This window comes from Camelus ferus, chromosome 5 (assembly GCF_009834535.1).
Source record: "Camelus ferus isolate YT-003-E chromosome 5, BCGSAC_Cfer_1.0, whole genome shotgun sequence".
Lineage (NCBI taxonomy): Eukaryota > Metazoa > Chordata > Mammalia > Artiodactyla > Camelidae > Camelus > Camelus ferus.
In genome coordinates this window covers 37,431,268-37,447,694 of record NC_045700.1, presented here as the reverse complement: position 1 = coordinate 37,447,694, position 16,427 = coordinate 37,431,268, and the positions used below count along the sequence as shown (strand labels likewise).

Sequence of the window (16,427 nt, the reverse complement as noted above, 5' to 3'; positions counted from 1 at the left end):
AAAAAACCTTTGAATTCTATTAAAAATTAAGACAAAGATTCAAGAATTTAATATACTGTTCAACTAATAAATGATGGCCCATGTGAAATGACATGCTTAGATTGACAATTTCTGAGTAGCAATATGATAGCCAATAGAAAATGAATACTTTACATTAAGATTAAAGGAATTTGCTGCCATCACTATAGCAACTGTCTTAAGGAAACTAACATGTTCCACAACCTGCAGACCAAAATTAGACTTAGTACGCAATAAAAACATAAATATGGCAATATAGGCTACATTTTAATTTCTGTACAATTTTATAATTGCTTTTTGCTCTGTGAGAATAAGTGGGTTTCTCCTTTGGAGAACCTATCAAAATAGACTCATTAATGTCCAGTGCACTAATGAGCAATGGGTGAAGAAGGTGTTAATTATGCCACAGTAAGATTCAAGGAAAAGCCCCAGTGAGCACTTGGAGGTGTGTATAAGCTGAAGGCGTTTCTCCATGTTTATGTATTTACAGCATGATGCAATAGAATGACAGCAAAATGGTCACTCAGTGGATAAGAAAGGAAATCTCAGATACAATATACTGAACAAAGAACCCCCAAGGATTAATTAAGGTATGGGAGGGGGTGGGGGAAAATCCTTTTTTTTTTTTTTTTGAGCTATACAAATTTTCTACAGCTTGTTTTAAAGTATATATACATTAAAGCAGTTCAGCTTAAGTCTTATAAATCCAAAAAGTAATTTAGCCAAAAAACTGCACAAAAACTACCTCCCTAATGTGCAATAACAGAAACTTCCAAGCTAAAGTATGAAGAATGTTTTCAGGAATATGAAGCTAGACTTTTATAATTCGTTTCCATGCTGCAGTCCTACACACCACATTGAATCTCTATTCACCGGCCTGACCACTTAATTTTTTCTGGTACAAGTGCCTTGAGACTTTTCAGAGGTCACTGCAACAGTAGACAGCTTATAACAAAACCATTAGCAGTTTGGCTAGCTGAGGGAAACCTCTTACTTTCCTTTTTTGTTTATTATCACTGCATGAATCTGCAGCATATGATAGTTTATAATTTCTCAGGCTTGTTAAATTCATGTTAAAGGTCTGTTTTCTTGTTGAATAAATTTTGTTCATATAATGCTGCCTATTTCATACACTCAGTCTTTAATAGCACCTTTGGTCTATGCGCAACTCACAGATCAAAACAGAGGACTAAAATAGGGGTTGATGATGCTATTTACATGTGTGATTCCTGCTGTCTTCTTGTTAGTAGCTTTAATATAATAGAAGACCTTGTCTGTTTTGTAATTAACACATCTTTACTGGAGAGATATTTGGAAGTGATTGCTGTGAATATACTGGTTAGTAAAATAAACACAATCACACACCACTTTCTGTTATCAGACAAATTTGTGAATTGTACACATTATACTCCAGATCAACAAACTGTGATATAACAGCCAAGTAGAAGACACATATTTATATAACCCTTTATTTTTCTGAAAATATGTATTCACTCTGACCTTGCAAATATAATTAGCTTGTGGGATGTGCAGATTTCAGTACCATGGTTGCTTTACTAATTGCAACTCTTGGAAATAGATACTAAATATTTGGAAGCTGCCAATACAAAATAAAAACTGCATCTTTTTTGTACATCTGTCTTAGCTTATAAAAGCAAAATAGTTTTAAAAACAATACTGTATTCCATATTTATTTCAAGTATACCCAAGGGTCAAAGACCTACCATTTCACTTTAATAATGAATCTGGTTTAGGACCCAAAATTGCAATTATTTTCAAATTCAGTTTAATCCATAATTTTTTGGCTTCTTTCATGAATATAGTACAGTTTATCCAAATGCTATTTATTTTAAAATTCATGTTTTCATATCAACTGCTTGGTTACTGAAAGACTAAATTTCTAAAGCACCAACCTATAGTTCCCAATTTTTACATTCAAAGGAGGTTATTTTTTAAGTGAAGCTCGTAAAAGTAATTTAATACAAAAGCATTTGAAAGAAAAATGCACAAACACTTCTGGCAGTAGATACTATAATTCATAATTTCTCTCTGTCTCTTTTTTTAAATTTTATTTTATAGTAGCTGCCTTTGGCATTCCCAACTGCCCTTGTATTGAAATCAATGACTATGGTATAAGTGTTTATATATTAAATGAGCTAGGGGGAAAAAAGCTTGGAAAAAAAAAATTAAGACCTCAAAATCTATGTCAAATACCAAGAAAAGAGAAAAGCGTTACAATTCAGTTACCAGTCAGGTTACATATTTAAAAACACAGAAACACACCATCATATAAAGTCAGTCTCTAAATGAGTATAAAAATGGTAGGTGTGGAACGAAAAGCAACACCCCATATCAAACACCCTTTATCACCTAGAAATGACCTGTTATCAACTGCTTAGTTTGTTTCTAGATGCTTTAAAAATTAAGGGTGCATGTGACCTGGGAAGTACTGCTGGGGTTTGTGACCATTTCGTTACTTCTGCTGCCATGCACTGCCAGACATCTATAAGAGAAAAACATCTTATGTCTCTAGTAAGCCCACAACATAAAAAATTCAAAGAAATCTTACTTTTTATGCCATTTCCAATGAAAAGCACTAAGAACTAAAACTGACTCATGCCAAATGCATATCACTGAATTGCTGTGATTTCCTAGTCTCAAGTTTGCAACATGGAAATTATTTATAAAATGTCAATTTTAGCTCTGGAAAAGAAATTCCTATGTGTATGTACATTTTATTTCTTCATCCTTGGAGAATTGCTTATTGTAGCTAGAGAGCTGTAGTACAACTTCAATATATTGGGAGAAAAGGGGGAAGGAGTGTAACTAGCATAATGTACTTTTTTTGACAAGTGAAGACATGCATCAAAATTCAAACAGTAAAGCCAGAAGTTCTGAACATATATGCTTTAACAAAAACAAAATCCATCTCTAGAAACTAGTATGGCAAAAGGTAAACATTTTTAGATCCATGAAACTTCAAAAAAGGAATACGGTCAGGTGATAAAGTTTAGCAGAATTTTTACAGTGATGCATGTAGTCAGTATGGTATAGGTGGTTTAAATGCGTAAGACACTCTGGAGTCAGAATTCACCTAAGTTGAAATTCTGGTCCTATCACTTGCTAGTTCAGTGACCTAAGTAAGGTTAAGTGTTATTTAACCTCTTGATGATGTCTCCATTTGCTCATGAATGACACCTCACAGAGCTGGTGATAAGATTAAATAAAATAATATCAATGTACCTGCCACTATAGATGTTAGTATTATTAACTGTGGTGGTCATGGAGCTGCCCAGCTCAGATCTTTCAACAGAACCTACTGTAGAGAGCATAGCTGACTCACAAACTCCAGATGCTACACCTTTGGATCCTCTAGGGGTTCACCCCATGTCACACTTCCCTTGGGCTACTTACTCCCAGCCATTAACTGAGTACAGCAGAGATACTATAACATAGCCATTCCTGACAAATAAGGGCTTCTTCTAAAGGACAACCGTCTCAAGGACTCCCCAACAGCCTGGCTGAAACTTTCTCAGAAATATGCTGCAGTCTGACACTCTATCTACCCAATCCTACCTTCTCTTTCTCCTTCCACAAGGTCAAATCTGTACTGCTGTGTGAAGAGTCTCCCCTTTATCTTTCACAGGTGTTTCTCCAAATAAATCTCTTGCATGTCTAATCCCATTTTGGCATCTGCTTCTTGGACCTCCCAAACTGACACAGTAAACTAACCAGAGTGCTGCTACGGCAATACCGCGTTAAAGTTAGAAAAAGCTACCCCAAAAACCAAATCAGAATTATAAATCTGGTATCACAGACATTTGGTATATGAAAACATCAATAGGAAATTAGGGAGAGATCTTTAAAGACATACTTCCTTAGGAAAATTCCTAATTAAAATAAAGAAAAAAATTTAACAGTTATACTGAATATTATTATCTCTTTTTAAAAATGACAATATGCCTAGAATCTTGATACTCCTGCATGACAGGTATTTCTAGACTTACAGGTGACGAATAAACAGCAAACTTAAAAAGTGAACTCCTCAGGGACTACTGATGACCTAGAAGAGACTACCATCTCTGGGTCACTGATCTGATACCAGCTCTATCTGGTGGCTACTCTGCCAGCCTACATACAATGAACAAATGAATTCAGATTCCTTTCTAGCAGACAAGTGAAAGCAACACAATTGGTATGCTTAATAACAGGTCCACATAAAGTAAAGGGATAACAGGTTCTAGAGACCAAAGGGCAGGGCTTACCTATGTTAGAAGGGCAGTAGTGCAGGTGGATAAGGGGAATAAGGGACTTACATATATTTCTCATGCTTTAACATCACCCTCAAAGTAAAACACAAAATATACCCTTCAAACTGCTATCCCTCAAAAGGCAAGGTCATTATTGTAGGAAAAATATGTAAAGGTCAATTACTTTGCTATATATCACTTTTACATCTTTTTATTGGGCTTATTAATTATTATATAGAAATTATGTTGTCAACAATCAAGAAGCAGGTATTAATATTCTCAATTTATGGATAAAGAAACTATGGCTCAGAGGACTTGAATAAATTAAATGAGATGACAACCAGTAAGTGATACCACTACATTTGTACATGCACAGCATGCCAAAGCCAGCACTCTTCATCACCAAGCTACTTGATATAACAGTTATCCTAACACAAAAGCAAGAAAAGACTACTATTAGATTCAGTTACTTCACAGCAAGGCTTGTGCCTTACTCACCAATGAATATCCATTCCCTAGCAGAGTAACTAGGATGCCTAATACAATGCAGAATAAACATCTACTGAAATAAAAGGTCCAAGAAAGCATTTTTGGTTACTGTTCAACATAAAGTTTTACTATTTGTGTTTATTTTTCCTTAAAACAAAAACAATCATTATCTATAAAAATCTAATCACTAGCTTTACAAAGTATATACTTCCCATTTCCCTATCACTGCTCAGTTCTGAATTCATGAAACACTCTTCTAGGAATGTTGAACTGAAAAACTCAAACGTCACAAAGCACTGACTTATGTTTAATCAGGAATAAAAACTGCATATAGTAAAGCTATTCTGAATGTAAAAAGTGGCAGTGGGCATCTACTAAAAAGCTTACTAGTATTCTAAGAATAATCACTGATTATTAGAATAATAATCAACTATAACTTAGAAGAAAATTTACCACCATAATCAATTCTACCCTCTTCAGAAGATTACAGTGGTAACGACACATCAGCCTGCCAAAACTAAGTCCCAGGGACAGAAACATCCTCACAATTAAGAAGGGCTAATGTCAAATTATTTCAATATGATCTTAAACAATTAATATATATGGGCTATGATAAGCCTCTTATAGAAAGTCATAGTTTCCATTTTCCAGTATAAAACTGGCATTAAGGACAGAGTATCTTCTTTCCCTTGTGTATCTAGTGTATGCTTGGCACACAGTAGTGATCAATAAATATCTGTTGAATGAATGACCAGGGATCATTAAATTGGGGAAAGAAAAAGCATTCAAGAAGCAAAAGAGCCCATAAATAACATTTTTATAGATAATGGGACATTGTTTCAAAGGTTTCCCTGTATCTTTATAGAAACAGCTGGATTCAAACTAATTTGAAGTAGATTTATGCCATTCAAATGCATAGCAAGTACCAAACAATAATAAATTAGCTCAGAAATTATAATATAGAAGTTCTAAATAAAAAGAACTACATTAACAATTGTTAGTTCTGTATATGATTTATGTTTCTTAGGCTTTTAAACATAACTTGTTTTAACACTCCAAGCTGACAATCTCTGATTATATCAGCTAAATTAATATTATAAACTATTAAGTCTGTCTATCAGGAATAGTATAGGTACATTAGCACCTATAATATTTTCTTTGACATCCTCACAGATTAAATCTAAGTGTGTTATAAAACTTCAAACTGATAATAAGAATGAAAACCAGGAAGCAAACAAAAGATAATATAGTAACTAAACTTGTTCTAAGAGGTGGATAAGTATGCTCATAGAGCTATACTAGGAATGGAAATAGAACTTTTATGTGTCCTATTTTCTATTTTTCTCTTTCAGTCTGGAAAACTAGGCAAAGAAAAGATTGTGTGTGTATACAATTTGAGATTAGGACTATTCAGCCCTAACTGACCCTCATGGGATACTGATCAAAAGAAAATCTTATGAATAACAGATATTCTAAATATCTTCCACTACCATTAGAAGACAAATGACATGTTAAACTTTACTTCTGATTACACAAGGTTCAGATTAATCAAAGCTAATGTCTATGAACAAACTGGCTCACTGACCATGTCAATTTGACATTTTACTCATTAAATAAATTATTCTATGACTGCTAACATATACAAATTACTTAACTACACAAAATTAACTGCAGTTTTCTTATATGCTAAAAGTCAAAACTGGTAATAGTTAACCACTGACACATGAATTCCTTGATTTTATTTTATAAACAATTATGAAAAAAACTACTTTTTGCAAACACTACATCAGTTTCAAGATATGAAAACATATTTCCTATAAAAGAAGTTCCAGTCTTGTGGGGGAGACAACACATAGATGAATAAAACACAAAATGGTTTTAAGTGAAACACATTAACCATGTCAAAGGCCAGAATTTTAACATAATATATTTATTTTCCTTTTTATCAGCATGCACTAGAGAAATAGTTGGAAAAACAGTAAGTGCTCAATAAAAAAAAAAAATCAGCTGAATTAGAAGAGTATCTTAGATTAGTCAGGATGTCCAAAATATTTTTTTAAACTTTTCATTTCTTCTGTAGTTATTACTTTCACCTCCCCAAAGTGAGCACATTAGTAATTAATTCATAGACTTGTTCTTAACAAAATTTTCAGAAATATTCATTGCTTTCTAAAATGCTAGTTATTTTACTGGTATTGATTATTTTAATCTTCAGAATAATGAAGTGACATTTATTACACAACTCCTATATGGCATGTGCACTGTAATGATTATATATATCACTTCATAGTATTTATAAATACTATGAGATGGTTACTAAAATCTGTTTTATAGATGAGAAAACTGAAGCTCAAGAAGATTAGGTAACTTGCTTAAGGTCATGCTGTAAAGAAAAGATAAAAATTGGATTCTAAAGCAGGCCTGATCCCAAAGCCTGTGCTCTTCATTACTCTATGCCCTGCCTTTATAACATTTTTAATAATAATAAGTAAATGCTAAAATAAAACTATTATTGGAGTAGTTCAAAATTTCCACCATCTTAAAACTTTCTAATATAAAATTTCTTGGATAAGTAAAATATTTTCTCTCTTATCTTGAAAAAGACATAACCCTCTAGATATTCGAAAATAAAAGGTAAGCTCTTATAACATTTATCCCTTAATTCTTTCCTCCTGTATTTGTATTTACTCTTCAGAGCCCCATCTTTTTGGTAAAACACTGATTAAAAAACAAACAACAACAACGAACAAAACTACTCACTTTACATTCTAAAATAGGTGTGAAAGAAGAATGAACAAAGAGGTAAATACCACCTGAAATTGTACTGTCTCTACATTTTTCTCCAAGGGTACAAATTCCTCTTTTCTGAGTGATGTCCTGCCCACCGCTTAAAGTTTAGCGCAAGCTTCATCTACTTTGTACAGCCTACACCGATTTCTACCTCCTTCTAATTTAATTTGCACTTAACTATGTTTGCTATACAAGTACTACTTTATTGCATATTGACACATAAAAGGTTCTAAATACATATTTGTTGAATTCTTTGTGGCTAGCAATCTAATTAATACTTAGTTACAGAAACAAAGCAGTATCAGTATAAGCTGTATTATATCATTATGCAATGTAAGATTATCAGCATACAATTGGCAGAATGGTATCTGGCTCACTAGTGACACTAAATGTATATGACTTATTTTCTCAAAGAGACTAAGACCATGTTAAATTTATTTTGTATTCCCAAATCATTAGCATACAGGTACATGAGATGTATTTAAACACCTGCTGATGAGGTGATCTGAAACTAGATAAACATCACATTTGTAGAAGTCCATTGAGTATTTCTGATCAGAGTAAATAAAAAATCTTCAAGAAAATCTAGCCAGTGTGAAGATTTATTTGGACTAAAGGGTTTTTAGTTATTTTTTAAATGTTTTCAAAATAGAGAACAGACACAAAGATTGTTTGGAGTTAGTAGGTAACATCTGAGCATTTTACTGACAGGAATCCCAACAAGAAAATTAGTTCTCAAAAGCAGTAATAATTGTATGCTAGCTAGTTTTATGACTCTATACAAAGTAATTGTTCTTTTTGCCCTAAGGAAGAAGTATAGCCATATTACAAGTTGAATTAACTTCTAAATTTGTTGCTGGATCAATTCCAGTCATAGGCTGAATATACAAGATAGCAAAACATTAAGCAAGAGGCTGCCACTTGAGAACAAAGTTTAAAATATTTTAAAACATGTTTTTTTACAAATAAACTAAAACAGAGTCTTAAAAACTATTTTCAATGGTAAGTTTAGATTAGAGCTCACTGGTGATATCTATGAGCTTACACTCTATTTAAATTACAAACAGTATTATTGATTTTTCACCTATCATTTCTAACATTTACATAATTACATAATAGAGTGATATGGATTCTTTATCATATAGTATATTTTATTATTTATGTTGGTTTCAATGTTCGGTCTTAGGGCTGTTACAAAAGCTGACAGGGAAGAATTTGTCTAAACTGTTTTTTAAAATTAATAGAACAAATACCATATGAGAAAAATCAATTAATATATAATGCCTACTAAAAATAGAGAGATAGAGAACTCAGAAAACTTACACTGAGGGGAATGATGCCTATCCATACAAGTTAAGAAAAGGCCCTGCAATGACCTTTGATACTCATTTTCCATTCTTGAGTTATTCTAATCATATTGTTTACAACTGTCTAATATTAAAAGAGCCAGTAAATAGCTTGAGCTCTCAAATTTTATAGACTGAGATTCGTATCCTTGTTCTGCTGCTTAATACATAAACGGCGTGATTTTGTGCAAAGTAATCTCTTTGACCCTAGTTTTTTCACCCTTTCATTCATAAAATGGAATGATAATAGAACCTATTTCCAGAATTACTGAGAAAAATGAGACAAGTTGAAACGGCTATCACCACAATACCTGGCATATAGCAATAATTCCATACAAGATACAGTCAAGTCACTATAAAAGGAAATCAAACACTATTAATTAATTGAGATTATGAAGAAAGAATCCATGCTTATCTAATAACTCAAAAACAGATAATATTGGGACTCATTAAAATAAAGATATAAAAACATACAGGAAAGAGAAGAGAAACCCAACTTAAATCATTTACATATAGATCAACATTTTTTAAACTCTTGAGTTAATCACTGCCTTATTAAATATTTTGATAGTTTTGATAATCATGTGCAGGGAAGGGGGAGGGAGAGTCTCATGCTATTTTTCATGTTTTGTAAGTTTATATTCTTAAGTTTAACAATTTAACTAGAACACTCTGGCCATGGATTTACTAGCATTTAATTTAATTCAAGGTTTTGAGACACTGAGAGGACTGTAAATTATAACCAAACTCAGATACCTTATAGATGAAGCTGCTTTATTGATAAAGAACTGAATCCTTATTTCAGGTAATATAATTGTATGAACCTAAATATTAGGCACAATAAGTGATGTCAATCATCAATGATGGATATTTATACTAAATTTTTTCATGACATATAAAACTAGATGGTGATACATGTGATTTCATAAAGTAATTTTTGATATATTTTGATATATTTTACCATATGACAAGAGTCATGTGATATAAGTGTATTTTTTAATGAAATGCATTCTTTTAATATGAATTATAGTTAATTAGAAATAAACAAATGCAAACACCAATGTTATATAATACCTGAACTAGGTCTAGAAACTAAAACTGCCATTTCAAAGACTATATAAACAAGATAACCAAAACCAAAATACACAGTCATTCATTTACATTCTGTTTTGAAAATGCTTTCTTTCATTGTATTTACATTTATATTTTCCTTTTCAAAGTGGCCACCATCACATGAGTGAAGTATCATTAAAAGTCAAACAAGATAGAATTCTAATTATACTTAAAATTAAGCTCCAATTATTATTTGTAAATACTGTGGTGGAGGAACTAAATCAGATAATTCTGTTATATTTCTAAAATAATAATTATTACTTAAATGAGTTACTTACGGATTACTTTTTAAAAAGTATCAATTATCAAAGAATTAAACTTAAGAAATATTATACTGTACTTTAATTCATAAAGCTAACAAAAGTCAAGGATTCTCAACTCCTTTATAGCAGTTAAATAACCATACACTTAATAAAAAAGAAAGTAAATAAATTGAAACATCAGTATAAAGCAAGCCTCAGAAGTTATCCATTCTGAATTGCCTAGTATATCACTTTCTATTATTATTGTTTTTGCAGCTAGTTCTGCCTCTGAAAAGCTAAATCACATCTAATCGGATCATGATTTGGAGAAGACCTCAATTTTTATTCATCATCATAATATGATGTCAAAAAGTGTCCAACTTCAAATTCATGACAGATAAAAACTCCATGTTTTAACAGCCATATTTAGTTTGTTTGAGCTGGTGAACAGATGTAAAAGTAATCTGCAATACTATCAAATTCCAGGTCTGATACATAGCAAGCTAATATTTATTTTTAAGTGCTCTAAAAATTATTTATAAAAGCTGCATAAAAAGGATTCCATAAATGTATTGTGATTTTATTTTAACAATTATTCTACACTACAATGGAAGTACATGCTCAAACAAGACACCTCAGCAGTATTTTAAAGCAGTAACCACCTAGCCAATTTCTGTATGTTCTGTAGTTTTTCTAATCCACTCTCCCTGTGGTTGAGCAAAATCGAATTGCCTCTCACATTTGCAGACAGCTCTGTGAAGGTGATAATAGAGCTGCTCCCTGCTGTCATGAGGCAGGAAATAGGAAAATGGCATATGGGGCTAGAAAGAAAGAAAGAAAAAAAAGAACGAACGAACGAACGAATGAACGAATGGACAAACAAACAAAAAAAAAAAAAAAAAGAAAGAAAAGAAAGAAAGAAAGAAAGAAAAGAAAGAAAGAAAAAAGAACTAAACCAGAACAAAAGATTTCAACAAAGAACAACTATAACCCAATACGCTTTGCAAGTTAATCCCTTTTTGGAATCATTTAGCATATCTAATCATTCATCTGTGTTCTCACTCCAAAAATGCAAACGGTTGTTACCAAGTGTATGGGGCAAGTTTTCATTGTCTAAAATATTTGGAACATATAACTCTAGAATATATCCTGCACAACATCCATAAAACAAAGCTCTTTAACTAGGTTTTTTAAATAATGTGCCAATTTCAAATTCATCATTTTAGAATAAAGGAAGGTGGAGTAATGTTTACTAAAATATTAATGAAATGTACACAGCAAGTTTTTAGTATGCTTTAACATTCCTAATTCTATGAAAGAAAAAAAATTTTAAGATAAACATTTATGATCAGACAATTGCTGATTAAAGTAGAAACAAATCTCTAAATATTTAAATTGCTAATAATATCGAGACACATTTATTGACTTGTAGAGTTTTTTGTTTGGTTGTTTTTTTAAGTAAACAGACAGGGTTTTTTTTTTAGTAATGAAGAAATCTTACTTTAAACAAAATAGATTTTTATTTAACGTATCTATAAAGAGAATGTGGTAGGAGATGCTAATAAAGATAGAATCTACTCTACCTTTCCTTTTACACTCTGAATAGGATCCACAACCACTGCCACAGCTCTCTCCGACAAGGCTTCAAAGCTCTGCTGAGTGTTGATATCCACACCAGATAGCCAACAACCAAAGCCAGGGTGACTGTGATACCAACCAACAACCATCTCAGGCCTGAAACAAAGAGGGCATTCAGCTGTTCAGAACAGAGCAAGTAATACATTTATGATAGGAAAAGAAACAACACACTAACAGGGTATAAATTAAGAAGAGATGAAAAACACACAGGTGTGAAAAAGCACCATTAGAAACATTGAAATCATACACCGTATTATCCAGAAAACATGGAAATGAGTAAGTGTGACAAAGGAGTGTTATCATTAAGAGATGCACATTAGCAGTGGTAGATAAGGCTTTCAGTTTTTCACCTTGTTACCACACTTTCTCAGAGCCAGTTTTTACCCTTTCAGCATTCAAGTAAATATCTACTCTTTAACTCCTTAGCTCTGGGAGTTGGATTTTCCAGGCAGAGTACATTTTTAACAATGGACACCAGGATCCACTGTTGTGAAAGGATTAAATATCAATTAAACCAGCAGTAGAACTAGGAACTCAGTCAAAAACCAATTTGCACTGTTCTGTTCAGCTGCTGAGCCTTTTGCTAACATTAATTTTGAAGTTTTTTCCACAGTAGAAGAATTTGAGCAAGAGAATGACAACTATCAAGAGATCTAATCTGGGGGAAAAAACTTGAAGAATATTTGGATTCCACTCTCTCCGTCTTTAAAACTCAATATGCCTACAAACGTAATTGAATATTCAGAATCTTATTCAGCTGCAATTCTCAAATACATGGAACATACAAGCTCTTTCAATTATAAGTGACTAGAAAGTAACTCCATATGCTAAACAGAGGGAAGCTACAGTCCAAAGTTACTATGGAACAGTTGAGAATTTTAACATGAGGCAGTTTTCTTACTGGCAAATTTCTTTGATAATACATGGAAGAGATACTAGATAAGACACTGATAGTGATACTTCAACATTAACTATGTGGCTTTTTTTCTGGGAGCAGCGTTCATAAACATCTAAAATTTTGACATACATTTTTGAAAAATATTTCCCATTATACCATTATATGATCACCTGAAATACTTACCTTCCTGTTTGCTTCAACATATCCAACATTTTGGCTTGGAACACTGGATCAACTGCCTCCACACTGACACCCTGGTTTGGAAAGTAAGACAAATGATTAGCTTATATTAATAACTATGGGGGAAAATTATATTACACTGTAAATGAACAAAAAGCTACCCCCAAAATGATGGGTATCATTTGAGATACCAAAATAATTTTATAATTTTTGATGCCCATATTTGATACACACTCATGTCATTCAATTATAAACAATACATCAATAAAACTTTTAAAATTGTCAAGCACCAAACAGCTGTCACCTAATAAATTAAAACAATTTTTAGGATCCTTTAAGAGTTTATGGTCATGACTGTATATATACATATACCAGAAATACCAAATAAGTGAACCAAGTATTTTTTGGGTAGACCTACCTGGGCAAGCATGCTTCCTACTGTCATCATCTGATAACTAAAAAGTACTAGGTCTTTTCCATCTCATCCAAAGTTCTCCAACAATTCAGCTATTATAATAAACAGCCTAAAGTCTTTTTTCCCCTTCCCCCAGTTAACACTTTGAAGAAAGAAAATAATTTATCCGTTTCCCAGAGTTGTTTCTGTTTGGTTTTTGGGTGGGTGAGTTGGAAGAGGAGGAAGTTCAGTGCTTTAGTCAGGACAACTCGGTAAATTAGGCAATTGGAGGGAAATACATACTATTAAACATTACTTCAAATATAAAAGCATTCACAAAAAATTCTCTGTTAGAGACAACCTGTACCCAAGTCTTTAAATGCTGCATTATTTTGTTAGTTCAACTAAAAGAAAATTTTAGAACATGGAAGAATTAGAAAAACTTTTATCATCTTTCCAGTGATAGATCACTGCCATTATAGCTCCCACAAGGCTTTCCCCTGACATCAGGAATTTAAGTCTAATCTACTTAAACAAACCAGTTAACATAAGCACTTCTTCCCACCAAAACAAACAGTATTTTGAATTCTAATTGAGAGAGCATCCTCAAGAACAGGGGTATGCAATCTGCTGCCTACAGGCTAAGAATTTTTTTTTACATTTTTAAAGGGTGGTTTGGAAAAAAAAACCAGGAATATGAGACAGAGACATATGTCTTTACAGAAAAGTTTGCTAACTCTTGAGTTAGAAGAAAACTTTCCAATTCTACTACACAGAGTGAACATGGGGATCAAATCTTCTATTTTATATTGTCAAACAAGCACTTACAAGGAAATAAATGATATTAAAGCTTAAAAACCCTTTATTATAATGGATATCCACATAATGACCAAATGTAACAGAAAAAAGTTACTTTTATTATATGTTTTATATATTCTGACATGAAAAGACAGATACAAGTAATAACAGTCTAAGATTTAAACTTAAATCTTTAGTTAATATGTAGTGTATTTCTCCATGTCTACAAAATAATTATAATGAATACTCAGGTGGACAAAATCAGCAGATCTAAATTAGTTTATCTCAACAAACTGGTCTACTTGAAGAAAAATTGGTGTATTTTTCTATATTTTGCATTGTTTACAAATACACTGCATTCTGTAGCAATGATCCTAGTTAAAATGCTTATTATATACATGTATATATACATAGGTGTAGGAATATACACACATTGTGTTATTTAAAAGATAATGTTTTTCTCTAGTAACCACTTTATCAAAGTATACTTATAGTAAAGAGCCGCAAACATAGCAAACAGCTTTATGATGACAATTTCTTTAACCCAGATATTTTACAAGGCTCAATAAGAACAATGTTGTATATACACAATGAGAATAAAACATGAGGAGCAGATAATGCGCACGAATTAAAAATCCAATTAAGAGTCTCTGAAGTCTTTTGAACCAAATATTCAAACTAATCAAACTAATATCCTACTGTTTTAAGGTAACTAACTTATACATCCAGTATGCTACGTTAATTAAAGCTGAAGGTACAGGTAAAGGGATTAAATGCATCACTCAGTTAGTGGACCTATAGGGAGTTCATGATGCATTTTGAAGATCAACAAGTTAAGTCAAAACAGTCTAGAAATTTCTGTCATTAATCTTACGATGAATTTTTCCTATCAGGAAGATAAAGTTGTAATATGGTGAGAGTTATTTTGCATAGGAAAAGAAAAGAGAAAAGAAACACATCTACTTGCAGTAGGCAACCATAAAAGTACTCACTGTTCCTGACTGGGGCATAGCAAACACATCAATCACTCTGACGGTGTAATCATCAACAAATTCTCCAAGCATCAGACCCATAACTTCCATTGGAACTCCAGCACGACCATGTTTTAACATCTATAAAGAGGAAGATATATAGACACAAAGCTTTGAGATCTTTGGACACTTTTATTTTTTAAAATTAATAACCTAATTGTGCTTCAGTGGAAGTAAAACACTATTCTACAGATGCACCTAAAACAGTATCTTATGTGTGAGGTTAAGGTGAAAAATATTCCAAAGTCAAAGATACAGTGAAAGCAAGAGCTCTCTAAAGCAAGTTCAACACTTACTTTTAACAGTGCCAGGGAAGAGATATAGACTTGTTCTGCTGTGTCCACTGCAGGAGCATCTGTAGGTGGCCCCTGGAAACAAGCATGTAAATTATTATAAACACACAGAGTTTACAAGTTTAAAATTAAAGTTGTATGTTATATAAACATGATTGTTTTCAAAAGTTTTAGAAAAACATGTCAAGTATTCTTTTATTCAAGTATAACACAAATAACCAAAACAACCTTGCAAATATCAAACCTGTAGGAGATCTAACTCAGTACTCAGGCAGGTGTCCAACAGACATGATATGGAATCTTTCAGTGATGCTAATCTACCTCTGCTACAAAACAACTATAATGCACCAGTTAGCCATGTTTCTTACCTCAATGTGAATGTAAACTGCTGTTGGACTAGTATGATTAACTGAAGGATCAACACAAACAGTAAATTCTCTGAGTCTGACTCTCAGCTAAAGACAGCATGTAGATTAGGGCTATGGGATCTCTGTAGATATGGAAGTATATTTGCGGGGGGGTGCTGGCGGTGGGGAGGGGAGGTCGGTGGAGTGAAGAGAAGACTAATCCCTAGGTGAAAGAGCTGTGAACAACATACTCTGCACTTTACCTGATGCAGTTGTTTCCCTTCCCCATACAACACCAAATTTCACACAACTGCTCCAGGTGTGAACAAACTGGTTGAGACTGGTGTAGTTAACATGAAAATACTTCCAAATCCTAACAACTACCTTTAAAACAAGTATTACTATAAATCTTATTACACCATAAGAAAATACTGTTTCTCCATAAAGATTCTATCTTCATCAAAAGCATCAAATCTCTTTTGACTATAACATTTTGCTGCCAACGTAATTTACATATAGTCCTTACCCTCAAGGTGACTACAATCTTATAAATATAATTCTGCCCCAACCACTGCACACAGAAAGCTTCTTGTTTTTAAT

General features: G+C 32.6%; 1 protein-coding gene across 1 annotated transcript in view; it reads right to left on the bottom strand.

The window, feature by feature from the left end:
* Positions 1–16,427, bottom strand: part of PSMD14 (proteasome 26S subunit, non-ATPase 14) — an 85,876-nt gene that overhangs the window by 24,365 nt on the left and 45,084 nt on the right. The window contains exons 4-7 of the mRNA XM_006176804.3: positions 15,484–15,555; positions 15,149–15,268; positions 12,968–13,038; positions 11,832–11,982 (exon numbers count right to left, since the gene is read on the bottom strand). Of these exons, the coding sequence (XP_006176866.1) occupies positions 11,832–11,982; positions 12,968–13,038; positions 15,149–15,268; positions 15,484–15,555 (414 nt within the window). The remainder of the gene's footprint in view (positions 1–11,831; positions 11,983–12,967; positions 13,039–15,148; positions 15,269–15,483; positions 15,556–16,427) is intronic.